Source organism: Tamandua tetradactyla, chromosome 18 (genome assembly GCF_023851605.1).
Source record: "Tamandua tetradactyla isolate mTamTet1 chromosome 18, mTamTet1.pri, whole genome shotgun sequence".
Lineage (NCBI taxonomy): Eukaryota > Metazoa > Chordata > Mammalia > Pilosa > Myrmecophagidae > Tamandua > Tamandua tetradactyla.
In genome coordinates, this window is record NC_135344.1 from 2,996,521 (window position 1) to 3,023,699 (window position 27,179).

Sequence of the window (27,179 nt, forward strand, 5' to 3'; positions counted from 1 at the left end):
CGAGCTTCAGATCGCCCTCTGCTTTCACTCACTTCCAGGTGAGGCTGGGCTGAGGGGACCCTCTTCCACCCGTTCTGACCGTGACGTCGTGGGCTCAGCGAGCACATGCCACCTGAGTCCTGCCTGGCGTAAGCATGCCAAGCGTGAGCATGCCACCCGAGTCCTGCCCAGCATGAATGTACTAGGTGTGAGCGTGCCTGGTATGAAAGTGCAGCCCGAGTCCTGCATGGTGTGAGCATCGCTACTGTAAGCATTGCTGGTGTAAGCATGCTTTCCAAGTCCTCCCTGGCATGAGTGTGCCTGGCGTGAGAATGCCTGGCATGAGCGTACCATCTGAGTCTTGCCTGGTGTGAGCACGCCTAGCATGAGTGTACCTGGTGTCAACGTGCTGCCTGAGTCCTCCCTGGCGTGAGTGTGCCTGGTATCAGCACGCCTGGTGTGAGTGTGCTGCCCAAGTCCTTCTTGGCATGAGCATGCTTGGTGTGAGCGTGCCAAGCATAAGCACGCCACCTGAGTCCTCTCTGGCGTGAGTGTGTCTGGTATGAGTGTGCCTGGCATAAGCACGCCTGGCATGAGTGTGCTGCCCGAGTCCTCCCTGGCGTGAGTGTGCCCGGTGTGAACATGCCTCTCAAGTCCCACCGGACATGAGCATGCTTGGGATGAGAGTGCTACCCAAGTCCTGCCTGGTGTGAGCGTGCCTGGTGTGAGTGTGCCTCCTGACACATGCTCCCACAGCTGAGCTGAGAGGCGGTGGTGCTGCACACCAGCTGTGCAGACTCTGCTGCTTACGTTGCGCACACTCAGGCTTCTCTGCAATTTAGGACCCGGCCGCCCACCGTGCGTGATTAGAGACCAGCCCTGTCAGACACGAGGCCTCCCCTGTTCTGATTGGAGTACTTGACTTTCTGCAAACCGCCCCAATCAAGCTTCCATTATGAAGGCGGAATGCCTGAAACGAGGTGCTGGGAGCCCCTCAGGAGAGTCAACCAGGGAAAAGGGGGGCAGCCTCTGCACCCCTCTTCCCACCAGCCCGCCCTGCCAAGGGAGACCAGGTTTTGGGGCCCTGGGACCCCACTTTGAGCAAAATACCTGAGAAGCCAGAGGCAGGGAATTCTGCTAGAACACGGGGCTCCTAGGGGCGAGAACGCCTCCTCCAGCTGGCTCTGTGTGCCCGCTGCTGCCCGTGTCCTGCCTGGCCATGGTGTGGTCGCCCCACCCACCCCTACCTAGAGTAAAGCAGCGCCGAGCGAGCTGTTCGTGGGTTTATCCGTTTTTATTAGAAACCAGAGTCACTGAGTCACTCTTCATCCTCAGTGCCCAGCAACCTTGGGTCAGTGGGACCCTGAGTGCAGAGCAGACCCCAGTGCAGACCCCAACCCGAGTGTAGACCCTGGCCCAAGAGTAGACCCCGACCCAGGTGCAGACTTCAAGTGCAGACCCCAACCTGAGTGTAGATTCTGAGTGCAGACCCCGACCCGAGTGCAGACCCCAACCCGGGTGCAGACCCTGACCTGAGTGTAGAGCAGACCCCCAGTGCAGACCCTAACCTGAGTGCAGACCCCAACCCGGGTGCAGACCCTGACCTGAGTGCAGACCCCAACCCGGGTGCAGACCCTGACCTGAGTGCAGACCCCAACCCGGGTGCAGACCCTGACCTGAGTGCAGACCCTAACCTGAGTGCAGACCCCAACCCGAGTGCAGACCCCGACCCGAGTGTAGACCCCAACCCGAGTGCAGATCCCGACCCGAGTGCAGACCCCAACCCGAGTGCAGATCCCGACCCGAGTGCAGACCCCAACCCGAGTGCAGACCCCAACCAGGGTGCAGACCCTGACCTGAGTGTAGAGCAGACCCCCAGTGCAGACCCTGACCTGAGTGCAGACCCCAACCCGGGTGCAGACCCTGACCTGAGTGCAGACCCCAACCCGGGTGCAGACCCTGACCTGAGTGCAGACCCCGACCCGAGTACAGATCCTGACCCGAGTGCAGACCCTGACCTGAGTGCAGACCCCAACCCGAGTGCAGACCCCGACCCGAGTGCAGACCCAAACCCGAGTGCAGATCCCGACCCGAGTGCAGACCCCAACCCGAGTGCAGATCCCGACCCGAGTGCAGACCCCAACCCGAGTGCAGACCCCAACCAGGGTGCAGACCCTGACCTGAGTGTAGAGCAGACCCCCAGTGCAGACCCTGACCTGAGTGCAGACCCCAACCCGGGTGCAGACCCTGACCTGAGTGCAGACCCCAACCCGGGTGCAGACCCTGACCTGAGTGCAGACCCCGACCCGAGTACAGATCCCGACCCGAGTGCAGACCCTGACCTGAGTGCAGACCCCAACCCGAGTGCAGATCCCGACCTGAGTGCAGATCCCAACCTGAGTGCAGACTCCGCGTGCAGACCCCGACCCCAGTGCAGACCCCGACCCGAGTGCAGACCCCGACCCAGGTGCAGACCCCAATCTGAGTGCAGAACAGACCCTGAGCACAGCACAAGCCCCACCACGGACAGTCAGCAGGACCCCTGCCCCTACAGCTCTCCCTCTTAGGAGGAAAGGGTTGTTTCCAACAGAGGAACTGAGCGTGCAGGAAACGTGGGTGACATTGTCCCAAGTTAGGTGCCTAAGGACAGCCATGACCTGAGGTTGCTGCTCCTTCCGGAAGGAGGCTGAGCACAGCCTAAGGATGCCTGAGTTTCCCCGGAGGCACAGGCAGGAGGGACAGTCAGGGGCAGTGAGCTCAGGGCCCTGGGGAGCCTGGGGTAGCAGGGAGCCCCCGTGCAGGGGCCCAGAATGGTGGCGGACACCCCACGGCCAGCAAGTGTCACAGTTGGTGGTACCTTCAACAGCCTCAGGCTGGGGCCTGTGCACAGGACAAGGAAGGCAGTGGCTGTGCCAGGTGCCAGGAGGAAGAGGAGGGAGGGGCGCCAGGAGGAAGAGGAGGAAAGGAGCAGCAGAAACGCCAGCGGCAGTGTGGGCTAGTCTCCTGCACCCACAGTCTGCTAGCTGGGACGTGGCCTGACAGGGCCTACCTCTGCCCCAAGGACGGCCTCCCAGGTGCTCGGGCCGCTCTGCTCCCTGCATAGGTTTTCACATGCGCAGAGGGCAGGCGGCATGGATGGAGGTCTGCAGGGAGGGGCTGTGGGAGCCCTGTCTACCTGACCCCACCTGAGAAGGGGCCCCAGCATGGCGCCGTCTGTACAAACAAGGACGTGGGGAGAAGAGCAGGGTCCCCAGGGAGCAAAGCAGGGTCCCGTGGGGGCAGAGCCCTGTCCCCTGCGGCACCTCTGGGAGACTCGCACTGCAAGGCAGGCTGGGGAGGAACGCCGGCGAGCGCAGGAACGGACACACGTCCACGCTCCCTGCGGCGGCCCCACTGCCAGCACGTGCCGAGACGTGAATGGGCGCGAGGATGGAACGCGCAGAGCCTCCCCGCGGGTGCCCCCTAGCTGCCCCAGCGTGCACAGCACATGACTTCACCGGGCACATGGCTCAGCTGGCCAGGAGCCTGGGTCCCCAGTGCCCAAAGACGGGCCACCAGCACTGCCAAGCAAGTACCTGGGGCCTTCTCCACGAAGATGACCTTGGAGTCACGCAGGAAGTTGTGGCCAGAGAGAACCATCCTCTTTCCCCCAACTGCGGGGCAGCTGTCCAGGCTCTGCTTCTCCACCAGGGGCAGCTCCTGGGCAGATCTCTGGGCTGGCACCGGGAGAGATAAGCACACGGGTGTGAACGGGCTCGGCAGTGGGGCCTGTGGTGGGGGGGTGCTGAGCCCCCCAATGGCAGCTCCCTCCCTCCAGAAGACTCCAAGGCAGGGGGACCCCATGGGTGGCCAAAGGGACCCTGACGCTGGGGCTCCTCAAGGACCAGGGGCCACAGGCTGCCCCAGACTCCATGCCACCGCAAGGGGCCACCACACACGCCACCTCACTCCCCCCCCAGGAGTGACACGACAGCCTGAAGGAACCTCCTCCCGTCCCCTTCTGAAACGGAGTCTCAGTCACATCGGTGCATGCCTCTATGTATGTGCACGTGTGCCTGCATGTGCACATGTGCCTGTGTGTTTATGTGTGTGCACGTGTGCCTGCGTGTGCACGTGTGCCTCTGTGTTTATGTGTAAACGTGTGCCTGCATGTGCACGTGTGCCTGTGTTTGTGTGTGAACATGTGCCTGCGTGTGCACGTATGCTTGTTTATGTGTGTGCACGTGTGCCTGTGCGTGCATGTGTGCCTGCGTGTCCATGTGCGTCTGTGCTCACATGTGCCTGGGTGCATGCATGAGCATGCCCGCCTGTATGGGGCCGTAGAGCTGTGAAGCGCTGGAAACGAGTGTGCGCTCACACCCCTTGAGCAGGTGGAGACAGAAGCCCCAGGGGGGCCGTAGACCCAGCGTGCTGGCCTAGGGAGCCCCCTCTTGCCCCAGGGCACTGTCTGGCTACCAGGGCTGCAGGGTGGACAGGCCCCCACTGTCCCGGGCGTCCCCATGCCTCGCTGAGCCTGACCATGGCCGGCTGCCCTCGGGCTGGCCGCTGTCCAGGGCTGAGCCCCATCTTATGGACAGCAGCGCACTCGGCCCTCGAGGGTGAGGTCGCCCCCCTCTTCACCTGCTGGGGCAACAGCAGCCAGGAGGCCCCACCGACCTGGGCCACCCCCAGGACAGGCAAAGGACCCTGTAGCCAACGAGGGAGCTGTGCGGTGGTGCTCAGCTGCTGCAGGGTGGGGAGGGCTTTCCACCAGGTGGGGAGCAGGGCTGGGCTGGGTGACGGCAGAGCCGGGAGGGGGCAAGCAGAAGCAGGGCTGGGAATTTGTGTGCTTTTGTGACTTCTCAGTCGGTTACTCCATAACAGCAGGGCCCAGGAGCGCCAGGTGCTGGGTGCGGGCGGGGGAGGCGAGGCGCCTGGGCCTCAGCGTTTCCACAGGGCCATGGGCTGAGTAGCCTCGGGGGGGAGGTGCTGGCGAGCCTCCCAGGGACCAGCACGTGTAGCGGGGTCTGGGGGGAGGAAGAGGCGGCACCTGCAGGGAGGAGAATGGCGCCTCGCGGCACAGGGGACCGGCGGGAGGGAAACCCCGCGTGGGCTGGAGCCGAGGTCAGCAGGAGCCCACCCCGGGAGGAGAGCCGAGTTCTCCCAGCAGAGTGCCCTGGGGATGCCTGTGTTCCAGAGGCCAGAGTACCGAGGAGACAACGAAGGTGGACGGCCAAGAGGGTGCTGCCCAGGGAAGGAGGGAGAGACAGCGTGAGACAGCCAGGCAGCCAGCCAGGTGGGGCACGGCCACCTGTGAAGACATTTTCTTCAAGGCAGGGCCCAGGGGACAGGGATACCAGAGGACAGGGGCGCTGGGGGTCAAGGGTGCCGGGGGACACAGGTACCACAGGACAGGGGCGCTGGGGGTCAAGGGTGCCGGGGGACACAGGTACCACAGGACAGGGGCACTGGGGGTCAAGGGTGCCGGGGAGCAGGGGTGCTGGGGGGCAGGGGTGCCAGGGGACACGGGCACCACAGGACAGGGCCCAGGAGACAGGAACCCAGGTGCTGAGGGGCAGAGGCTGGGCAGTAACTGGTTGTGAAGTGCTGCAGTGTGTGCGGGGCGGGCCCCCACCTCAGTTCCGCAGGACCAGCTCTTCATCCCAAGAAAGGGCTGGGCCCGGAGCTGGCCACTGGGTGCCTCACACGCACACACACACACACGTGCTCACATGCGCACACACAGAACAGAAACCGAAGCCCCAAGCCAAAAGTCGGCAGCTATATGCACAGATCACACACGACCCAGCAGATCACAGCCAGGTGCCTGGTGCTGGAGGCGCCTGGGTTATGAGGGGTGAGGGCTGCAGCAATCGCTGTGGCAGTGCAGGGTTCCAGGGGCAGCACTCTTTCCCTCCCATCCCCTCCCCAGGCACCGCACGTCAGTGGTGGTGGAGAGTCTCGCCCAGCTCCTCCACCAACTCAGAGTTGCTAACCTGACTGCCAGCCGCACACACTGTGCCCCAAGCCTCGGCTGGTCATCACTCAGGTGAGCTGGTGGGGGACAGCTACCTCCAGCCATGCGCACGGAGCTGTGCCTGTGTGTGTGCTATGTGATATGAACACGTGCGTGTATATGTGTTCATGCATTTGCACTTACATTTGTCTACATGGGCGCACACGTGGACGACTGTGTGTGAGGGAACTTGTGTGTGTTCACATTACAGGTGGGATGTGTGTAGGTGTAGCACAAACGCATGCGTGATGTATGTGCCTTTGATGTGTACTTACGTGTATGTGTGTGCATGAGGACATATGGTGTGTAGGAACACATATGCATTCATCTGCATGCACACGGAAGCATGATGGGGAATGCACAGGGCCTGTCTGCCTGGCCAAAGGCAAGGGACAGCACTTCCCAAGGAGAAGCAGGGATGGGCAGTGTCTACTCACAGCACTCGATGGGGTTGGAGGCCGCCTGCAGTGACAGCATCCGGCCACCGGCCTGGGGGACGTGGACACGGAACACCAGCCTCACACGCGTGTTCTTCCGCCCGATGTCCGTCTCTCCTTTGCGCAGTTCGATGTCTGAGTTTCTGAGCTTTAAAATTCCAGCACAGTCGATGCTGCCCAGGACAAAAGGCCACAGCTGTCACGGTCACTGCCTCAGGTTGCCACCGCCACCACCCTCCCCTGGGTCGGAACCCAATGCCACATGTGCCGGGGGGAAGCAGGCGCAGGCGCAAGGCTAGTCATTCCCCAAACCGCTGTGACCTGCGTGTGGGCACAGCTGTGCTGCCCGCGAGGCCATCCCTTCTGGCGTGAAAGGAACAAAAGGCCCGTCCATGGAAAGACTGCGTGTCATTCCCTTTCCCCAGTTCACACTCATTTTCTGTTGTTTCAATAATTTCATTTTAAATCTAGAGATAAGTAAGACAATCTGCTCCATAAATTCTCAGCCCACTAAGCACGGACACTGTCCGGTGGCAGCAGTGGACCTAGGGAAGCAGGTTGGTCTCCTCCTGGGGGCGGGGCCTGCTGGCCGGGACCTTGGCAGAGGATATCTCTGTATGGGGTGAGCCACATCCATCACAGTGGGTCTTACTCCTGTTACACAGCCCTGTATTAGAGATCGAAATGCAGAAAGAGAGGGCGGAGGGGAGGGAGAGACAGAGAGGGAGACAGAGAGAGAGAGACTGAGAAGGCTTCAGAACCAAGAGGCTGAAGCAATGAAACCCAGAAGGGCAGAGAGCAACCCGCAGACACTGCCCGTGCCCTGCCCTGTGGAGAGGAGCCAGGGCCCGGCAGCCGGTCTGCAGGAAGAGAAGAGAGCACCGCCTTGACAGTGCCTTCATTTGGACATTTTCCCAGACTCTAACCATGAGTGAGAAAATTCCCAGTGTTAACCTACCCGCTTCACAGTGTCTGCTTTAAGGAAACTTAAACAGATTTTGGCACCAGAACAGTGGGGAGCTGATATGGCAAATACCAAAAATGTGGAATTGGGTAATGGGCTGAGGCTGGAAGGACTGGACAGCGCTTGACAGCCCAGGCTGACCAGTCTGAAGAGAGTGCTGGCAGAAACACAGATGCTAAAGGTACTTCTGATGGGGCCTTACACAGAAATGATGAGTGTGTTACTGGATGCTGGAGGAAAGCGATCCTTGTTTTAAAGTGGCAGAGAACTTGGCAAAATTGAGCTCTGACAGGAGACGGAAGGCAGAGCTGGAAAGCGATGAACCTGGATCTTTAGCTTAGGAGATTTCCAAGCTAACTGTGGAAACTACAGCCTAATTCCTCCTTGTGTTTTACAGCAAAATGCCAGAGCAAAGGGTAAGCTGAACTTCTGGGCACAAAGAAACCAGGTATCAGTGGTTTGGAGAATTCTGAGCTTCCGGGAAGTGGGAGCCCAGCCCATAGCCCTCCCTGCGAGTGTTTAACTGAACATGGGAGTGCCCAGCACTGCAAGGTGAATCAGGACTGGGAACGCGCGTCCAGAGAGGCTCTGTGGAGAGTCCTCCTGCCTGATGGCTGGGACCCCTGTGTACTACATGCAAAACCAACGCTTTTTCTGAGATCTAGTATGAACAGGGGCACCGTCAGCCTGGCCTAAAAGGAACAGAAAAGGGACAGAGTGAAGGAAAAATGACTTCAAGGTCAGAACCATGAAAGCCAAGATCTGGAGCAAAGACGTGCTTGCAGGCAAGAGTGCGAGCCCACGCACACGAGTGGAAAGGGTGAGTGTTCCCCGGCGCTTGAGGAGGGCAGGCTTCCCTCCCCATTGTTCAGGAAGGTTTCTCATGTGCGGGGGGCTGCAGAGCCTGGCTGCTACCAGATGGAGGGTGGACCCCCACCGTGTTGGACCCGTGACCCATTTTCCACCCAGCCTCTCCTTACGGGACCGCAACGTTTATCCTACGCCTGTCCCTCCATGGCTACTGGAGGCAGACTGTGTTCTCTGGGTTTCTCAGGCCCAGATGGAAAGGACAGCGTCCCGGGACAGCCCACGCCCACAACCAGCTCTGACGAGACACTGTACTTGCCATGTTTCTGAAATGACTTAAGACTTTTGGGACACTGTGAAGGAATGAATGTATTTTGTTTATAGAAAGAACATGTCTTTTGGCAGTCTCAGAAAGTGGAATATAGGGGTTTGAAGCTGTGTGTATCCCCAGAAAAACATGTTCTCAAAGTTAACCTATTCCTGTGGGTGTGGACCCAAAGCAAACAGAATCTTTTCAGGAGGTTACTTGAGTCAAGTGTGGCCCGGCAGGACGAGTCTTCACCCTAACACTGCAGTCCTTTCTACGAGAGCGAAATTCAACGCAGAGAGAGAAAGGCACAGAAACAAGAAGCTGAAGTCAGCGACACGCCGAACAGCAGGCAGTGACCAGCAGAGCCACCCTGCAGCCTGCCCCATGCCCAGCCTGTGCCCTGCCCTGTGCCCCAGCCTGTGCCCTCTCCTGCACCCCATCCTGTGCCCCGCCCCACCCCCTGCCCTGCAGAGAGGAGCCAGAACCCCAGCACCAGTCTTCAGGAAGAGAAGAGAGCACCACCTCGATGGTGCCTTCATTTGGACGTTTTCCTCGATTCTAACCTGAGTGAGTAAATTCCCATTGTTTAAGCTGAGCCATTTCATGATATTTTCCTCTAAGCAGCCTGGGACACTAAAACCCTCCTTTATGCACAAGCTGAGAGGATCAAGAATGAGTCTCCTAACGTGTAAGGCAGGGACCTGAAGTTCAGTAAAAATTAACATCAAGAGTGGATTTTGCAGGGCGCTGTGCTGGGCTCTGCCCCGCCTGGGTCATCCTCCTGTCCAGTTGGTTCTGGGCAGGAACACAGAGCGCTGGGTTGAGTCCTTGTCTGTGGGATGGACTGCGCGCTTGCTCAGACCATTGGGCTCTGCTCCAGCACTTGGGAAACTTTGGCAATAGCTCCCGAAGCAATCCGCGGATTTAGAATGAACACAGGAATGTACTGACACCCTGAGAAAACTCAAATGGAGAAAATGCACCAGCGGCCACAGCCGGACCCACCCACATCCTCTCTGGAGCCATCGCCCACTGGCAGCCCAGCCACCCCAGCCTCGGTACGACTCCACGAACACCCCAACACGCTCCTCCTGGGCCTCCACCCGCGGCCTGAGGACCCCTCCGCACGCTGGCCCTCCACGCTGCTCAGATGATCCCGGGCGGGGCAGCCGTGGAGGCCTCCGTCCACGCGCCTGCTCCACTTATCTGCGTATTTCCATGGTCACTGCCTGCACCTCGCTGGAGTATCCAAATTTGAGGGCATTATCTGACCCCACTGCAGACCCCGCTAGAACGTAAGTACCCAGGGGATGGCTGCATGTCGTCCTCACAGCTCGCGGCGCAGACGAGGCACCAAGCCATCCCTCAGCAAGCAGACGGAGAACAGCCGTGAGGGCAGGCCTGACTGGATCGCTTTGGGAGGTAATGCTATAGCCCATCAGTACCTCGCTTTTAAACTAAGCACAGGGCAGGTGGGACTCATGCGTCAGAACAGGGCCTGCTGGGAGCCCAAGCGAGTCCCACTGTGGAGACATCACCCATTCACACTGCCCCTTGGTGTCTGGGGCCAGCCTTCCACCACTCCCTTCCGGGGCGCTGCGGATCCAGATGTAAAGGGCGTCCCATGGCGCCGTGAGCTGGGGACTGGGTGGGGCCCCCCGGCTGCGCGACAGGGAACCCCACCTCACAGCGACGTGTGCACGGCTGCCGCCCCAGAGGTCGCAGTCTGCCACTGGGATGCAGACTCCGGCATCAGGACAAGGGCATCGCGGGGCAGGGCGGGGGAGGCGTGGGGCGCAGTGCTTACATGGCACGCATGTTGTTCTCGGGCAGCAGCGGGATTTCCAGGACTTTGGTGTTGCAGAGGACGGCCTCGTGGCTGCTGGTGGACACGGTCTTCCCAGTGATGCGGTGGACCTGGTAGAAGGCGTGCGGCCGCAGCAGGCGGTCGTCCGCCGTCCCGATGAACAGCTGCAGGGTCAGCGGCTCATTCTCCAAGTAACCATGCAGCTGGCAAGAGAACAAAACGCCCACTAAGGACCAAGGCAGACCAGAGAAATCAGCCCAACTCCACAAGCAGAGACCCCGACTTGAAAGGAACACGCGTGACAGGTGCTCAGTGTTAAGCCCCCCCCACTCCTGCCCACTTTCTACTTCTCTGTAATGTAAAATCGCCATGATAAAAAGAAGTGCACTTCAAAAATGTCTCATTACCCTAAAATACCCAGGGTGCTCGGTTAGGGTTAGGCTTGAATGGTCCTGCTGCCTACTTTCAAACACACACACACACTTGCACATATGCACACGCATGCACACACACACACATTTGCAAACACATGCACACATACATACGCACATATGCATACTCACACACTCCACTCATACACACACACACATACACATGTTCAGTCCCACACGTGCACACACTTGCATCCATATAGATACACACTCACGTGCATGCACATAAATGAGCATGTGTGCACACATGCAGTTACATGCAGGCACAATCACACACGTGAGCATATGTGCATGCACACAGTCACATATGCAATCACACAAGGACACCAGGCATGCAAATTCAGTCACAGGAGTTGACTTATCTGGGCACGCATGCACGCAGTCACATGTGCACACACATGTGCACACAACCACACACGAGTGCTAGCAACAGCACCAGCACCAAAAGCAACTTTCTTTGCCATGTCCATCTCCAGTAGGAAGAGCAGATGGTGGGAAGAGGCTGTTTCCCCAAGGGTGGGGAGGCAGCTGAGGCTGTCTGCCCACACACAGACACCCCCCACACCCGTCGCCTGCCCGCACGGAGGCTTCTGATGAAGGAAACACCCGGTGTCTGTGACGGGCAAGGGGGCCTGGCCAGGGCTGCCTCAGCTGCAGAAAGCGCATGCAGCTTAAACCATGTCCCTAACAACAGAGATACTGCATCCGATATGAAACGACCCGTTTTTTCATATTCGATTAGGCTGAAACTGAACACAGTACAAAATCCAATATTAACCAGATAAACAAAACTGGGCCGAGTTCAAGGTGTGTGCCTCGGACCTGCTCGTTCAGCTCCCGTGCTGGCGCAGCTCCTGTGCCACACAGCTCTGGGGTGCATCCTGCGCGGCACCGCCCGGGGCTGGCACAGGGGCCCCTCATCGGCTGGGGCTGTGGCAGGGCCTGGCGACAAGCGCCTGTGCCCTGCCCTCCCACGGGAGGCATGCCGGTCCTCGACGAGGTGTGTGCGCCAGCAGCCACACGCAGCCCTCAAGGAGACTGCCGGCCCGTTCCCTTCCTGGCCAGCACACTGGAGGCTGGGTCCTACTCCAGCTCCCCAGCAGGGCACAGGTAGCATTCCGGACTGGCCGCTGGTCCCCGCAGGCTTTCCCACGTGGCAGGCGTGGGGTCCTCCCCCGTAAGCAATGTCTAAACTGTGATTCAGAGTCCAGCCAAAAACTAAAGGACAAATACTGTAAGGTCCCACTGATGTGAACGGACATTCGAGAATAAACTTGGAATATGTCATTGGTAACAGAGTCCAGCAGGAGTTAGAAATAGGGTAAGATAATGGGTAATTGGAGCTGAAGGGATACAGACTGTGCAACAGGACTAGATACAAAAACTCAAAAATGGACAGCACAATAACACCTAAGTGTAAAGTAATCATGTTAAAACACTGAATGAAGCTGCATCTGAGCTATAGGGTTTTTTTTGTTTGTTTGTTTTGTTTTGTTTTGTTTTTACTATTATTATTACTTTCATTTCTTTTCCCTATATTAACATTCTATATCTTTTTCTGTTGTGTTGCTAGTTCCTCTAAACCAATGCAAATGTACTAAGAAACGATGATCATGCATCTATGTGATGATGTTAAGAATTACTGATTGCATATGTAGAATGGTATGATTTCTAAATGTTGTGTTAATTTCTTTTTTTCTGTTAATTAATAAAAAAAAAAAAAATAGAAAGTCTGAATAGGCCTATACCCAGTAAAGAGATTGAATTATAAACTGTGATTCATTTGTTTCCACCCATGTACTGCCTTTACAACGAACACAGAACCACCCCGCTGCCAAGAGGCAGACCCTATTAGGAGCAGACACCAAAGCAAGGGCACGAGGCCTCGCAGGGACACCGCCCCAAGCCTGAGGACCCTTTCCCGGAAAGCCCTCACTTCTCGCTGGCAGAGAGCGGACAGGAAGCGGATGGTCCCGGCATGAGGACTGTCGGCGAGTCTCGTGGAGGTGCAGAGCTCTGCATGGAGGGCGTGCTCGGTCAGCGTCAGCCATCACACTTCTCCCTAGTGTCATTTCCCTCATTGCTTTGTCCACGATCTAACTTAAAACCTTTGACAACAGACAGCAACTGGCACACAGCAAGGGATGCAGCGACGTTAGTCACATAAAAACACTATTAACGCTTCTAAGGCAGCAAGTAAAGCCACCTTGATAGCTGGAAAGCGGTGTGGCCCGAGTGCCAGGGTGTGGTCCCGTCCTGGCTCTGCCACTCCCTGGGAGACGCCCCGTGGGCAGAGCTACAGAGAAGGCAGGCAAAGCTCCCACAGGGACCAGCACGGTAGCCCCATGCCCGCCCCTGGGGTCACCCCCTGACATGCAGGTGGGGGCACAGCCGGCAGGGAGATGCCAAGGCCACAAAGAGCCCAGGCAGTGCCGCTGCAGTGGGCAGAGGGCCAGGCCACGGGGTGTGTGGGCAAGGCTCGCCGGGGGAGCGGGACAGCGGGTGGCAGGCCTGCACACTGAGTGGCTGGCACACGCCCGGGGCTGGAGGTCAGAGACAAAGGCCTCGACGGAACAACGAAGAGCTGGAGTCCGTCTGTGGGAAGGCAGCAGCGACACAGGGCCGAAGATAAAATTACTGAACTGGGAGTCATACAAAGAAATGAAAAATGTGCATGAACTCTCCAGAAAGAAAAAAAAAGTGAGAAAACATGGGGAATAGAGGGAAAACACTCAGAACAGACCCTGGGTCCCGGCAGCCACTGCCAAGTATCAGACTTTCCACTGTGAGTCTGCGTAATGGGTTTGCAGAGATTTAAACTTCCATTTTAACATGCCCATTCGACACGGACACCACTTGGAAAGGGGCGGCCGGGGGCCAGGGCCTGTGCAGGCTGCTGCTGGCTCTGCAGGGACAGGGCCCCTGTGTGCGGGGCAGCTGCCGGAGGCACCCGGCCAGCTCTGCCCAGCAAAGAACAGAAAGCACTGGAAAAAGATGCCTCCTGGGCCGCCCTGCCCTGGGCATGCAGGGGCTCCCGGGGGCTCAGGCGCAGCACGAGTGGGTGGGACCAGGCCTTGCCTCCTTGGGGTCAGTTCTGAGGCCAGCCTGGGGGAGCGGGGCACAAAGTGGCCAGGCCCAGCCAGCCACCCTGCGCTGGGTGATGGGGTCTGAGATGCATGTGGACCAAAGTTCCTGCTTCTCCCCATGACGCAGCTCTGTCGGTCATACCAGAGACTCTTCTCAGTGGCCTTGTGGCTCCATGCCAGCAGTCCAGCAGCCATCATCCACGTGGGGACGGTGCACTGCATGCTAAGGATGGGAGCCCGGTTGAGACGAGCCCCCAGGGGATGCTCACCTGCTGTCTTGACCCAAGAAGGGAAGTCGCTTACACATGCAGAGTCCTCAGAACTGGGATCCCCTGAAAGCCAGAGCTCATGGCGGTGCCTGGCTGTGGAGCTGTGTGCCAGGCCAGCCACCCTCCCTCCGAGTCTGGAACCAGCCCCAGAGGGCTTGGGGCAGCGGAGAGCAGCGGTCACGCCAGCACCTCAGTGAGGGTCGGTGAGGAGGCCACTAGGGCCTTGCTGGGAAGGCAGCTGACAAAGCCCAGAGCTCTCTGCTCCACCTGCCTGTGTCCTTAGCGACACACCTCAACGTGGTGTCACAGCCTCAGATGTGAGAGAGAGTACAGCCAGGATCAGGCTTGGCATGGCTCTCCAGGCCCCTGCACCCTGACTCTCAGGATGGCCCTGTGCCCCGACTCTCCAGGCCCCGTACCCTGGCTCTCAAGGTCCCCATGCCCTGGCGAGTCTCCGGGCCGCCCACTCTACCATGCAGGGCCTGGTTGTGGGTGAGGCATCGGGCAGCCCCAGGGAGGGCGTCTCAGGGAACCTGGCCAGGGCCCTGGAGTGGGCAACGCCAGCTCGGTCCGCGAGGGCCCCTAGGAAGCCCCCTCTTTCCTCTCTGAGGAGTTCTGCCCACGTGGCCAGCACTCCACCAGAATGCAGCCCTCTGCCAAAGAACCTACCCGAGATGCTACCCCGTATGGGACTCAATCAACACCTTTGTAGGAGGACAAACAAGGAGAAGCAGTGACTGCTGCAGAAGCGCATGCGGCAGCCCAGGCCTCCACCCTGGGAAGCCCAGCGCAGGAGTAAGCGGGCAGGGTCTCCAGCCAAGCCCCCCATGCTGGCGGGCAGCCCAGGACAGCGGGAGGAGGGGATGCGCCCCACGCCGGGCCACGCCAGACCCCAGGATGGCGCTACAGGACCCCTGTGAGGCTGCGCCTAGGGAGAAGGCAGGAAACTGTGGGCATAACTTTATCATTCTAAAACATGGCATTTCAGTGAAAATGGCAATATTCAAGGTTTAACTTGGGAGGTAAACATCTATTATTTAAAACATGAAGTTCATTTTAAGGAGAGTAATTTAAAATACTTCCCATGCTCCCCTGCATGCCTTTTCTGCCGCTGGCATGCCAGACTATCTGTCAGAATGATATTTATAAAATTACCTGTCATAACAATGACCTCTCTTTGCTTCAACCCAAACTAAACAAAATGTATTATTCCATTTTCAAGGTATAAGAGCTAGTGAGTTTTCTACACTTAGGTTTGTTTTTAGCTCCTATGCTTACCTCAGCACTTGTATGCCAAGATAATAGATGTAGGGAAGGACTGAGGCCAAATTTATGCAATGCTAAAATTCAACCTATATATATATATTTATGGAAGGAAGTACTAATAAGAAAAGGACCAGGTAATTGATGGAAATCTTGTACTAACCAACTCACAGTTCTGCGTTTTATATATATACAAACTAAGCAAAGAAATCTCTGTGCAACTCTTCTTCCGAAACACCCTCCGTATTTTTAGTAATCAATTTAAAAGGAAATTATGCATTAAAAACTCAAGTTATATTTGCACTTTGACACAATACCCAAAGGATTCACGTAAGGAGGGAAAAATCCAGTTCCTAAGTGGATGTCACTATTTTTTTTAACCAATTTCCCTCTGCTAGATCAATGTAACAGACTGCTCCAACCTCGTCTGAAATTATATTTAAAATTCCCAAATCACCGCTGCCTGCCTTCTCGGCCCCACAGGAGCCCCCCAGGTCGTGCAGGGCCCTGGGTTCCTGAAGGAGCCCCCAGGTCCCAAAGGAGCCCCCCAGGTCAATGCAGGACCCCCAGGTTCCAAAGGAGCCCCCAGGTCGTGCAGGGCCCCCAGTCCCGAAGGTCACTCCTGCTACTGCAAAGCAAGCCCCATGGACAGCCGTCTGTACCGAGGTGGCCAGGAGGGGCTGCCCAGGTTCTAGGATGTCCCCTGGTTTGGGTAGCAAGGCTTCCGCGGAGCTGCCAGCTGAGGGCGGGGGAAGGGCCTGGCAGATCCACTCCCCGTCAAGTTAACCCCAAACAATCATCAAACACGCTGAGTGCTGATACCCAGTGTTCCTAGAGGAGGCAATCGTGCCTCACCACTCCTGTCCAGGAGAGTAGAGAGAGGAGAAGCAAAACAAATACCAGTGTCGAAAAGACATGAGGACAGTCACCCCCAAAGCGAAGGTCTGGGGTGTAAACCTGGTATGCCCCCCCAGCTCTTCATTTCCTTTCCCACCCTGAACCCTCACTTTCTCACCCACCTTCTCATGGCGTTTGCTACACACTTTTAGCATATCCGTGTCACTTATTCACGTAAATGTGCAACTGCAGCAGGAGTGCTGGTAGAAGGAGAATGGTGCAGTGCTGCGGGAGGCACCTGGGGGCAAAACCCAGAATCACCGCATTCCAGGCGGCATGGAGGGAACCGGAAGCAGGGACTGAGCAGGCATGTGCAGGCTGAGCTTCCGAGCAGCATTATTCACACCTGCCAAAGGGCACAAACCACCCATGCAGATGGCCATCCAATGAGGGCAGCGAGGTGGAGACGGCACTGTTCAAGGGGCCACCCAGCCGGCGCCGCAGAGCTGCGGGCCGAGCGTGTGCAGGGCGCCAGGTCCCCGCCGTGCCCCTGGCCCTCGCTGCAGGTGGGCGCACCTCTTCTCGGGGGTCCCGTGCCTCAGATGGGTACGCTGGGGCGCAGGACGGGCCGGGAGGCGCGGGACAGAGGGGCCAGGCGGAGCAGGGCCCTGTGGCTCTGCCCCCCACGAGCCACAGCACCAAGGCCCCGTGCATGCCCCAGTGCCCATCCCCGCCCACGCCCATCCCTGCCGGGCCCCAGGCTCGACCCAGGCTGAATGTGCAGGGCTGGGACACAGGCTCTGGGATCCCAGGCACCACGGGCCAGGGCGCTGGCCCGGGTTTCCCACAGGGCTGCACTTCCGCCCAGTCTCTGGGGCTCAGGTGTGTGCAGACGGTGGCCTGGGCTGCGGTGGGTGGCACTGCGTGGATGTAAGGGTCCAGGGCAAGGGGCAGCACCTGCAGGGCCCAAAGGCTGGCAGAAGCAACTCGGGGCCTGGCTCTGAAGGGAGGCGGGCCGTGGTCTCCGGGCACCCCTCACAGCACCTCCCCGTACCCACGGGGGCCCTGGTACTTCACCACGCCACGCCGCCTGTCCCCCAGAACCCACTGGGCTGCATCCTCAGAGTTTGGAGGACGCGGCCCCGGCCCTTCCTCCATCCACCACCGTGGCCCAGCGGTGCGCAAGGCCCAGGGTAGAGGGCGGAGAGGTGGGAGGGAGGCCTGAGCTGGGGGGCCCAGTGCAGGCGTGCTCACGTGTGTGTGCATACAGCGCCCAGAGTGCCCCCACACCACACATGCTCACACATATGCACATTTCATTCCCTGGCTCACTCTCATGCACACTTCACTTGCTCACATGCGTGTGCACACACCTGCTTACACACGTGATCCCACACACACACACACACAGACGGTGTGGGAGAAGGCCCTGACTCCTTCCCTCCGCTCACTGGGAAATTCTGGGGAAAACATCTGAATTTTTTTTTTTTAACATGGGCAGGCACCAGGAAGCGAACCCGGGTCCTCCAGTATGGCAGGCAAGCATTCTTGCCTACTGAGCCACCGTGGCCCGCCCAAAATGTCTGAATTTGACATTTTGTTTCTCAGCTCGGGCAGCGTGGTGCACTAGGGAGTCCACTCAAAGTCACAGCCCTTTAGGCCTGACTCCTGATGGCGCAGGAAGGCGGGGCTGGGGGTCTGTGCCTTCCCAGGCCCCTGGTCGCCACAGGTCACTGCCAACCGCTGTGGCAGGCGGGCTGCGGGCGCGTTCCCCCGGCCAGGGAGACAGCACTTTGTCGGGCAGCACCACCTCCCTTTCCAGGGACAGTCCGAGGACACGTGGACCCTCTAAGGCACCGGGAAATGGACCGCAATCAGCAGGGCTGGTTTTACCAGCGGCCAAGGGCCACACGTCACCCCTGTGCCTGACTCTGTCCCCGGTAAAGACCGACGGACCGCACAGGGCCTCAGGCGGCACCTCCCGCAGGTGCACACTCAGAGTGACTGCAGGAATTAGTCCACACAGGGAAGTTCAGACGCCCGTGTCTGTCCTGACGTCGGGCTCAGCGGCATCCCACCTGCACCTCCGTGGACAGCCGCGCAGCCCCAGCGCCCGGGACCCTGTACAACCACAGATGGCAGCTGTTGTCGGGACTGCCACGTCGTGATACAGCAGGCTCTGTGATGGCCTCTCTCTGCAGTTGCCTTCCACGCTTGTCTTCTGCGTGTGCACACCTGTGTGTGCATGCACACGTCATCAGCCAACACCAACACTGAGCAGACGCCACAAGTTGTCACTTCAGTTCTGGGAACGACCTCCGAGTGAACCACTTTACGAATGGCCTGCAGCTGCTTACGCCAACAGGTGAGATGGGACTGAGGGTCGCAGGCAGGCGTGGGGGCACCCGCTGGCACAGCGGGCGGGACACAGCCTTGGCCCTGACAACTGCTAGGGCTCTGGTCTGCCCTGGCCTCGGAACAGAGAGCTCACTTTTGGTGTTTTCTGGGGCTTTTATACATGAAACCTCTCTACCTTTCTGTCCACAGAAAATAAAAAATGGGGACCATGTTTAAAGAGTTTATCTGTGTACATATTAAAATTTAAATGTAAATACTTAAATACCAAAGATACCAAAGCACGTTAAAGACAAACATCATTTTTTAGGACCCCACCTATCAATGACCACCTTGAATTTTTAATGGGGATTTTTTTGTTTCTTCTGACATGGGCAGGCACCAGGAATCGAACCTGGGTCTCCGGCATGGCAGGCGAGAACTCTGCCACTGAGCCACCATTGCCTCCACTACCTTGAATTTTTAAGATTTTAAAATTCACATTAGTTATTCAGATTTAGTCTCGTAAATACAATAGTTATATTTTATAATAAATCTGAAACTTTTCAAGGCCTTTAATAATCAATTATTTAACTTACTCGAAAACTCTGCATTTCATCTCATACGACGTGGCTCGGGTTCAGGTCCAAAGCTGGTGCGAGGGTGAGCCACGGACGGAGAGGTCACGCACCCCTGAGGCAGTGACCCTTCTGCGCTCGCACCTCCGCCGCTTTTCTTCCCTCTCTTTCTGGGGGCAGGGGTGGGGGACCCGAGGGGAAGGGTACACACTTGAGCCTTACTTGGTGAAACATGGTACTGGGAAGGCACAGACGGGTCAAAACCGTCCCCAAGCTGCCCAGGGCCGGGGGTGGTGCCAATGCACAGCGCCCCTTAGGGCTCGTGTCCAGGGGAGCTTCCGCGCGCATCACACACACACCACAGCGCAGGTGTGGGAAGCCCTGGCTTCAAGGAGCCCAAGCCCCTAGCAGCCACTCCTCACGCCTGCCGGCTGTGGGCAAACTGGGCAGGGCGGTGGGCATGCAGGAAGCCACGACAGGTGGGCACTGTGGGGCAGTGGGCACAGCAGGTGATGGGCACTGCAGGTGGTGGGCACTTCAGAGCGGTGGGCATGCTGGGCAGGACGGCGGGCACTGCAAGGAGGTGGGTACACTGGGAGGGGCAGCGGGCACTGCAAGGATGTTGGCATGCAGGGCGGGACGTTGGGCACTGCAGGACTTGGGCACTGTGGGGCAGTAGGCACGTGGGGCAGGCACCCCCAGGCTCTCTCCCTCCAGGGTGCAGGGCTCCACGGAATACCGCTGCATGGCAAAGACGGGACCAGCAGGAAATAAAAACTGTGTGAAGGCACGGAAGAACGGGTGAGGGCCAGCCTCCAGCTTTTTACCTGCAACCACCGCAAGTCTGCTAGCAAACAAGAAAGAAACCTGCGAGTCAGCGAGGTAAAGACCCCATCCCGATCCCAAAACACAAGCACTTTCTAATCCGAGTTCTTTTCCTTGGGGTCCCGTTTCCAGAGCCCCTTCCCGACGAGGGCAAAGAAAGGGCATTTACAGGCGGGGTGGGAGAAAAGGGGCCTGGGGCCCCTCCAGAGCCAGGAGGCAGCAGACCACCTCTCTTTTGAAGGGACCTGTTCCCTTTATCTGTTTATATCTGTGTCTGTTCAAAACTGAGGGTCCTGGAGGGTCCAGAGAAACTGCCTGAGCTGGGCACTGCGCAGCAGCCCCCACAGGGAGGTGGTGCCTGGGGAAGTGTCTCACCCAGCGCGCGGCCTCCGGCGGGTGTGCAGGCAGTGGGCAGTGGGCCCCCCACCAGGCCATGGGTGCTGCTCGTGAAGTCGCCTGGCGTGGTCGCCTTCAGGGAGCCAGGACCCCCGCCAGAGTCACGTGAGGGCAGGAAGATGCGCTGGGACCCAGTAGCACACCCAGGACAGAAACAGCGGGTCCCCGGGGGGAAGGGTGGCTGGTGTGGGAACGCCCCGGAGCATTTCTAATTCAAAACACACAAAGCCGGGGTGAGGGGGGCTGGGTGAGGGGGGCGGATCCCGGGGCAGTGGCTGCCCCCCACCCCCGACCGCAGCCCCGTGAGGGGGCTGCCAGGGCCACACGGAGAGGCACACGTCCGCGGGCAGGGCCAGGCACCGGGGCAGGGGATGAGGAGCAGGCGGCTCGGGGGCCGCAGCCAACCCTGGGCACCAGAGGGACAAACCTCTGGGGGAGGCACTGCTCCCACCCACCCAGCTTCACCCGAGGCCCTCCCCTCGCCACGCACCCCGAGACCAGGAGGAGCGATGCAGGAGCGCCCGCAGGGAAGAGGCTGAGCCCAGGCCACCCTGCAGCCTCCGACCCCAAGGCCAGCCTGCAAGGCCCGGGCACCCAGGGCCAGGGTCTCCCGGGGCGCCATGTGGGAGCTGAGCGGACTGCCCTCAAGGGGGGCTGGGCCAAGTCCCGAAAGGGCCTCTGTACAGGAGCAAGGGCACAATGTCCAAGGAGGCATAGGAGGCTGCCGGGCAGAGCCAGCCCTGCCCCTGGAGGGGCACCTGCCCGAGCAGGCAAGGGCCAGCCTCCCACAGACCACAAGGTGGTCCGACCCAGCACGGCAAGGGTCAAAATAGGGGGCACTCAGAAAAAAAGACACTGCCCAGGGCTAGGACCCTTGCCAGGTCAGGGGGTGCTCACCCAGCACCCACCCCGGCCGCCAGGTCACACCCCGCCCCACCCGGGTCGAGTGGGAGCACCGGGACCCAGAGCCGACAGCTGGACCCCCCTGGCTTCCCACGTTCCTACATCTGCTTGAGAACAAACCCGTGTAGCCCCACCTCCCCACCCCACCCCGCTCTGGGCCCTTTCTCCTCTTCCCACCCAGTCCTCCAGGCACAGCCACGCAGCTCCTTCCAGAAGGTTTTTCAAAGGGAGTGCTTGGCTGGTGGCCCCCACAACTGGCAGAGGCGGACGTGAGCTGGGAGGCAGAGGTCTTCAGTAACCTCGAGCCAAGGCCCTGGGCGCCCTGAGGGGTCCCTCTGGGCCGGCAACTCCAGGTGCTCCGGCCTCTCCCCTGGGCCATTTTATGCCGGTGGGCACCTCCTCTGGGGGCCCGTGCCCCACCCCCACCCCGCCCCCACGGCATGGGATCCCTGAGGGCCCCGAGGGAAAGCAGGGTGCACACCACTTGTCCCGTAGGCTGCCGATGGTCCGAGAGGCTTGTCTGCTTCCCAAAAAAACCCCGCAAAAAATGACAAAATGTAGGTGTAATTGCGGACAAAGGTTAGTGGGCCTGTCCCTAGCACATCTCTCCTCCCTGAGCTCGGGCCGCCTGGGACAGAGGCGTCTCCGCCCCACGCTGCCGCCCACCATCACAGACACAAGCTGCAAGGAAAGGCCAGCTGCGCAGCGGTCGCGTAGCCGGACAGCGGGCAGCGAGTGAGTCCAGGAGGCTTCGCCTGCACCTGCCGGAAGCCTGCCAGCTTTGGCCACGAGCCAGCGCGTCCCCGCAAGTCCCAGCTGGTCTGGGGCGCGTCACTGCGACCATTCACTCCTGGGAGGCGGCCCAGCCTTTGCTTCGGGAGGGCCACAGACGCCAAGCCTACTGGTCGGGGAGCTGAGCACATCGTCACCGGGTGCAGCTGCGCCGACCTGCCCTGCACTTGCACGAACTCCATTTGTGTAAGTGGGAACAACAGAAAACTGTGGTTCGCCAAACAGGGACAAAAACGCTCTGTCTGGGTGTGTGCGGAGAGGTGGGGGCGGACGGCGTGCATAAAATTATGAAAATTCTTTAGGTTGTATGTAATTGGCAGCCGGGAAGGAAACAATCATTTGCCTTGAAACACGGCTGTAAGGACAGAGGGCAGATGTCTGGTTACCGAGGCAGACGTATAAAAAATTAACCGCGGCCGCGTGCGGGCTGGTGAGGGCTGGTGGGCTCCCGGCCGGGGGCGCCTCTGCAGCCTCTCGGGCGCGCCCAGTGGGGACCGAGCATTTTGCCATCAGTTAATAATGTACTGCAGCCCGAAAATTTTCAGTGGCTTTTGTGAGAACCCTGGCTTCCCGGCTCACGGTACCATCTGATGGAACCTTCCAGAGCATAAAGATGCCCACACTGACGGCAGCTCACACAAGCGGGACAGAAGCCGGGGCAGTATGACGCGCGACCAAGGCCGTCTGCGAACCGAATCGCCAGACGCCTGTCCTGCACTGGAGCACCGCGGGGCAACTGGTTTCTCTGCATTAAGTATTAACGCATAATTAATTAACAAATTAATTTATTATGCAAGAAATACTCATTCAGCTCCCAGAGCAAAGGCACCACATGAAATACAAAATCCTCTTGAGGACATTTTAAAGGCCGATTTTACAACCTGAGAACACGAGTCATTTCATGGCGCCCTCCTTTCCCCAATGTTCATCGTCCCCAGGCGCAGCTGCACCCACCTGCCCGGCACTTTGGCGCCTCACGCCCTATGCTGTCTGCTACGGGCTGTGTGGACGATCAGGATTAGGTGCCCGGTGGCCTAAGGAGAGACGCCCCTGCACTGAGGAGGCCGACCAGTCCCCGCCTGCCCATCCCCCGTCCAGGGGCCGCCCCTGTCCTCCCGTCCATCACACAGAGGCTCGGGGCAGCGCTAAGTGCTCACTCCTCACACCAGCTGGGCCCGGCTGAGCCCTGAGCTCCTCGCTGACCCACCGAGAGGGGTCACCTTGTCAACTCAACCCCGTGGTTTTGCCACGAGTGTGGAGCTGCCGGGAGCAGGCAGAGCAGCTCTGAAGGCTGCTTGGGGACCTGCTGATCAACACTGGACGTGGGCTGAATGCCTCTCGCCCATCCATTATTCACGCAGCCCAGTGCCTAGATGCTATCTGCCCTGCGATTTAGTGACTCGTAAACAGAGCTGACTTCTGTGACCGGGTGGGGGTGGGGCACTGCTCGGCCGGAGATGGTTCAAGACGGCCGCGTCTCGGAGTTCGCCAGCCATGGGGACGTGCAAGGACGGGGTCTAGGCGCAAGGAAGAGGGGTTGACAAACATGCAGAGAAGGGGGTGAGGGACAGCAAGAGGGGGGCCAAGCACCCTGTGGAGAAAGCAGAGGAGGATGAAAGGAGAAAAGACGCACCCAGGGAAATAAAAAGGGAAGGCAGCAGGGAGCAGTGGGGCTTTGGGCAAACCTCCTGAGCTACAATTTTCTCGCCTGAAGAATGGGAGTGCAGGGAGCTCTAGGGACCCCTCGCCGACATCATTCCCGGATTATTAATAAAAATGCTGGACAAGAACCCCACCCCCCCACCTGAAAAGACAAGGTTGTGGGAGGGACCCCCCCCCTGAGGGACACGCAGAGGACAAGCGGACGGAGGCCTCAGGACCCCCAGGGAGGCTTGTTCCTGCAGGGCGGCTGGGCGTCCTGGGGCCAGGTGGGTGGGCAACTGGCAGCTCTGGGCTCTGACCCACTCCAGGTACGGCCCCCTGCATGGCCACAGGCCCCAGACGAGTAGCCTTTGCAGCCTGCAGGACACAAAGAGCCCAGCGTGGCGGGCCGCGGCCACCTGCCAGCCGTGCCACCTGGGAGGAGAGTAATGCGGCCAGTGTCTGCTTCACCGGGGGCTCTGGAGAGCAGGTGCTATGGGGGCAGGGTCCACCTGGGTCCTCTGCCTCGCTGCCACTACAGGGTGTCCACAGTTGCCCTCTTGGTACATCACCCGGCTGCCAAGGAACAAAGAGCCAGCCCCGCAGATACAGACAGACAGACAGAGCCTCTGTGAGGGCCAAGAGGTCAGGTAGAGGCACAGACGGGAGGGCCCCAGGGTGGGACAGCACATGCTACAAGGGGGGTTCTCAGAATTAAGAGCTTTGACCACTGGCCTCACTGATCTCTGAATGACTTTCCATGGATGCATAAAGCACTCCCGCGTTAGGGAAAGTTTTTAAAATTCAGAATAAATACACCTTCCTTTTATTAATGGTTTTAACATAACTGAAGCAAAAGGCCGGTACACCTGTCTGGAAGAGAGACCCTCCTGGGCCCCCACCTGGCTCCCCTGCCCCCCTCCACACCCCCAGCCAGCCCCAGGGGTCCTGTCCTGACGAGGTGCCTGAGGGTAGCTGTCATCACTCAGCACCAGAGGCTGCAGCCCAAGACACACTGCCAAGGGGCAAGCGTGCCAGTGGGAGGGACAGCAGTGCCCCCGGGACAGCAGTGCCCCCAGCCCCACGGGCCAGGGCCGTCTGGGCAGCTCGTGCCACCTCGAGGACTGGCAGGGGATAAAGGCCCACCCGCCCCGCGAGGAGGATGGAACGCTAGACCCCTAAGAGAGCCTGACTTTAAGCTAAGGGGACCCTCAGTGGTCTGCACCCTTTCTGAGTTGGCAGCTCTAAAGCTGGGGCAGCTGTGGGGGTGGGTTTCAGGGTGGGCAGCTCAGCAGGGACCTGTGACCAAGGGCCAGCGGGGACTTGTTGATGTCCAGCTGTTTATCCTGCAGCATAAGGAAGAGACCACTTCCACCTGGAAAAGGGGAGACACGAGCGTCACTCCTGGAGGAGTCCGTGGAGCAGCAGTGACTCCAGCCAAGTTGAGCCTCCACGCGGGAGGATACTGACCTCGCAAGAAGGGGCCGTTTTGCTCGCTCCCACCCTGCCTGCAGTCAGGTGAGCCTCTGGTTCCCTGGCCTTTGTTTTCCAGGTGCAGAGTCAGAGAGGGAGAGGGTTTGCAGAGCAGGCAGGCGTGACCTGCTTCCGGCCCTCCTGCAGGCCAATGGCTACAACTGGGTGGACACCCCTTTTGAACTGCAGAGGAAAACACTGGGCTTGCCGGGAACACCAGAGAGGAGGGCGCTTTTTAGCGGAGGCCCTGGGGCTCCATCGCGTCTGGGAACAGGGTTGTCTCAATACCACGATGTTAGAAGACCACTGCATGGCCCACAGCAGCCCGGGGCCAGGATTCGGCCTCCAAGTGGACAAGAGTAGGTGAGTGTCCAGCAGGTCCAGAGGCCTGTGTCCTGTGCCCTCAGGGCCACCTGGTCCCCCAGGCTGCCGTGACCCCCCAAATGCCGCCATGCCCCCCCCAGGGCCGCCATGCCCAGCCCTCGCTTCTGAAGAGGGAGGACAGGCTTGGAAGCTCTGCTAAAGGATTTTCCAACATCACTTCCCAGCCCGGAAAAAAACACTGGTCCCTAGGCTTTAACAGCATCCGAGCAACTTTTCTACTCTCATTTGTTTTTCAATTATGTGCAAGTTCTATTTTTATCCAATCTGTGGTCCTGCAGCTGTAAAAAGAAGCCCCTCACCCCAGCTGCAGCTGCACCCTCCGCCTGCCCGTGCGCAGCGCTTTGCCTCGGACATGTCAGCAGCCTCTCAGGATCACCAGCTCCTCTTGAAGGGTGCAGGGGGGCTGGCGCCTTCCTCCCACAGCACGCCTCCTTCCATTTACCACACCTTCATGCTGTGGGTGCTCGCTACCACCCCTACCTGCTGCCACGGCCACCAAGACAACTTAATCTGAGATGACTCTGAGGACACACTGTTAAGATATTTTAAATGCCTGCTCCCAGTTCCACAATACCTACGAGGTGTTTCGTACAGATGCCACACCGTGCCGAAATACAGATGGATGCCAGGGAGACCCTGCAGGGGCTGGGGGGTGGGGCTGGGGGTCCTGGACCAGGGGCTCCAGAGAAAACACACCTGGAGGTCCCTGAAACCCAGGCCCTGGCACCCTAGCCCCCTGCCAGGCCCCGCTCTGCAGACAGCCCAGCACATGGGATCCCAACCTGGCAGGTTCCCTGTGCTTTCCTCTCTCCCCTTCACCAGCCTCAGCCCCTGTCCTCTAAGGGCAGGCAGCCCTGACCTTTCCCACCCAGCAGGGTTGTGGCATGCTGGCGGCGCCACTGCTGCTGTGTGCCCTGCCCAGCGCCCAGCAGCCCGCGTTGACGATGCGGGTGTTCACGGGCATCCGCTGCACAGCCACAAATACCACCTAATATCACGTGCCAACGCTGTTTTCAGCACCTTCCCCGCTAATTCTATGAGCCTGGCCTTGCTTCCAGGTCTCCATTTAGGCTTTTATTTACCTAAATGGAGTAAAATGAAAATGTGGTGGGCCCCGCTGAGAACCTCTTCCAGCTTTCATCATTTCCCCAAATAACGGGTCGAACAAGTGGCTGCATGCTAGTGGGGTGGGGAGGAAAATGTCTCTAAATGCTGCGCACCCCGCGCTTTGGGGCAAACGGCCAGGCCTGGCTCTGGCGTGGCTGCCAAACGCAATGTTATGGTGGGGAGAGAGGTGCACCCAGGGAGCATGCAAGGTGCGGGGAGGTGGCGCCTACACACCCCTGCGGGCTCTCCTGCCCACGCCAGGTGCAGGGGTGACCAGGTAGGCCCCAGGATGCCTCTGGGGCAACCACTTGGTGAAGGAACCTCGAAAGCAAAGTAAGGTCAGCGCAGTATGGCAGGACACGGAGCGTGGGGCAGGCGGCTGTGTCCCCCACGTGCGAGCCCTGCCCCAGCCATGCTGCCATCCTCCGAAGAACAGCTGGGGGGGAGGGGGGTAGGTGCATCTCTTGGGTCTGCTCTCCTATCCCCTGTGGGGAAGGGCAGTGCCCAGGGGATGGGCAGGCCACCAGGGGCAGGACCTCTGCTGAGCTGACACAGCAACAC

The 27,179-nt window shown here is 59.2% G+C and overlaps 1 protein-coding gene across 3 annotated transcripts in view; it reads right to left on the bottom strand.

Moving 5' to 3' along the window:
* Positions 1-27,179, bottom strand: part of NFATC1 (nuclear factor of activated T cells 1) — a 106,276-nt gene that overhangs the window by 53,064 nt on the left and 26,033 nt on the right. For all 3 annotated transcript variants that reach the window (XM_077135180.1, XM_077135178.1, XM_077135179.1), the window contains exons 4-6: positions 10,300-10,502; positions 6,412-6,584; positions 3,555-3,695 (exon numbers count right to left, since the gene is read on the bottom strand). In XM_077135180.1, the coding sequence (XP_076991295.1) occupies positions 3,555-3,695; positions 6,412-6,584; positions 10,300-10,502 (517 nt within the window). The remainder of the gene's footprint in view (positions 1-3,554; positions 3,696-6,411; positions 6,585-10,299; positions 10,503-27,179) is intronic.